We start from the raw sequence: 2402 nt of genomic DNA, 5'->3' as shown, positions 1-2402 counted from the left end.
TCTAAAGGCAAATCATGATATTTAAGGGCTTTGGATGTGATAGTAATTCTGGTTGTTTATTTTTCCGGCAGGTGTGTCCGTCTTCTTTTTAGGGAGAGTTTTTGGCTGAGTTTTGCTTAAGCAGCTATTGGTCTAACAGCAAGTCACTAGTCTGAGTTGTTAATTCAGCCATCACTACCAGAAATTTGGAACCTAGCCTGAATTCTGACCTGTTTTTCCTACTTGTAATCAGGAGGATTCTTATTCTTGCCTGAGTAGTTTTAGGTTCTGTAACTAAGTTTTGCTGCAATCCACCTGATTCTGGCCATTAAGACCTTCTCTGAAAGAAACATAGAATTTCTATAACAACCTTCTATTACACCAATAAATCTGTATACGAGTTCAAATACTAAAATCAATCAACAGATGACGAAAACTATGTTTTCGTTATCCCAAAACATTCTTGTTTTACCAACAATTATCGACTCGTAAAGTTCTCGAGTTTCCTTCTTTGAAGATTCCAGGACCATATTGAACTTTTGTTTAGCTTGGTTGTAGCTCAAAACCGAGTATTCAAAATCTACGAAATCTGTTCTTTCTGAATAATTGGACGCATGATAAAACCAAGGATCATCTGTTGCATCCAGAAATATCCGGACTCTAACCAAGTCTGGCCTAACAGGATAATCACTCAAGTCCCCCTCCTCAATGTGTTCGAGGATTCCAAAATCTAAAACATTTTTGTCATCAATTAACAAGAAACTGTCATCCTTTGCAAATTGTATTCCATCATCCAAGACTGTGATAGGCCACACTCTTTTAAGTGGTGGAAACCGAAAAAATTCTGTTTTCAGCTTTTTGTCTTTATCGCTTTCACCGACAACTTCGCTAACTGCAACTGTGACAACTCCCCCGACGGTGTTCTCTTCTCCACAAACTTCATATACAACCTCCTTCAACATCTCCACAGTGCTGATTTCTTGGTTAAGTGTTTTTAGCTTTTCTAATATGATTTTTTCTGCTAAACCTGCCCCACTTCCCAAACACAATAACCTACCAACCATAGGGCGTACTTCATTGTCCTTCACACTGCTAATCTGAAAACCACCCATGTTGGTGGGAGTAACTAAAATGAAATCAGTATCTGTGGAGTGATCTTCCAATCTTTCGGCAAAAAACCTATGATCTGAACCAATTTCTTCGTTGATCCACATTTGCTTAAGATTTTCGCAAACGTGATGAGCAATTTTGTAATTTCCTGCTAAAGCTGTTAAGAAACCTTCACAGGCTGTGATTTTCTCACCAACCTCTTCTACTTTCACACGCAAGCCCTCACATTTTACTTTATTACGATAGCATATCCTATATTCCTTCACTTTAGTATCAGGATTAATAAATTCATAGCTCAACCTTCTGTCGGAGACCACATATAGTTTACTGCCGTCAAGAAACACAATAATGACCGTTCCCCTCTTATAGTTTCTGAATTCTCCATTAATACCAACTTCTTCAAACTGTTTCAGTAGAGTATATTCTGCATCATTCAGATCATCAACCACTAGTAGTCTAATATCTGTCTCTTGAGATATATAACTGGAATCTTCGCTGTTACTCCATTTACTGACAGATTCAACGGTATTTTCAGAAGAAAATAGACTTAAAGAACCCTCCTTCTCCTCTTCTTTCTCAACCATATCTTGCCCAAAACTAGAATCTGACCCCATTCATGTCTGAAACCCTTAAACGAGGATCCTTGCCTGTCCATTTTGCTCCGAGTCCATGGTTTTGATGCTGTCCCTTACTTGGTAAAGCTTTCCTGGATTTACAAACATAGAAAGCATTGTCAACATATTCATAAAAGTCCAACAGCGAAACAAACAAAGGTGGGATTTGGAAATCCACAAAAAATTCATGGTGCAACCAACATTCACGTTAAAATTGCTGAATTACCACTAGGTCCTCTGCAACGCTTCCACTAGTACCTGCTATTTGTGCTCAAGTCATATGAAAAAGCATCACAAAAATAGGACCTCTTTTCACAAAGATTTGTGAAAATGATTTTTTCATTCTGTTTTTAAGAGTAGTACAGAAAAAAAAACACTGATAACCTTAACACACTAACCTTGATCCCCAGTTCTTGGAACCAAAGTTAACCTAAAAAAAAATACGCTATCTAATAGGCAGAAATGGTAGACATTGTGGCCACAAAAAAAGGTGGAAATGATCAAGGAATGCTGACAAGGGAGTAACTCAAAAGCAGACAAAGGAGTAACTCAAAAGTGCTGGACATCAGAAAGAATTATCATGCTCAAAACATTCAAAACTGAGGCAACATACCTATACAATTCTTCAGCTAGCTGGTACTTCTCCTGTTGCATGTAAGCCCATCCCAAGTTCCCCAATAACCTGCTTATACAAAGCTC

The 2402-nt window shown here is 38.0% G+C and overlaps 1 protein-coding gene across 1 annotated transcript; it reads right to left on the bottom strand.

Moving 5' to 3' along the window:
- Positions 1-398: 398 nt before the first annotated feature.
- LOC113336986 lies at positions 399-2387 on the bottom strand. Its single transcript, XM_026582680.1, has 2 exons — positions 2317-2387; positions 399-1795 (listed from the first exon to the last, which is right to left on the bottom strand). The coding sequence occupies exon 2, from the start codon at positions 1701-1703 to the stop codon at positions 399-401; it is 1305 nt and encodes a 434-aa protein (XP_026438465.1). The 5' UTR covers positions 1704-1795; positions 2317-2387.
- Positions 2388-2402: the final 15 nt, after the last annotated feature.

Source organism: Papaver somniferum, unplaced genomic scaffold, assembly GCF_003573695.1.
Source record: "Papaver somniferum cultivar HN1 unplaced genomic scaffold, ASM357369v1 unplaced-scaffold_1569, whole genome shotgun sequence".
Taxonomy (NCBI): domain Eukaryota; kingdom Viridiplantae; phylum Streptophyta; class Magnoliopsida; order Ranunculales; family Papaveraceae; genus Papaver; species Papaver somniferum.
The sequence above is the reverse complement of the archived record's forward strand: the minus strand, read 5'-3'. Positions and strand labels throughout refer to the sequence as shown.

What these genes read in the sequence shown, in the direction of transcription:
- LOC113336986 (XM_026582680.1), bottom strand. Translation starts at nt 1,703, where the DNA reads ATGGGGTCAGATTCTAGTTTTGGGCAAGATATGGTTGAGAAAGAAGAG.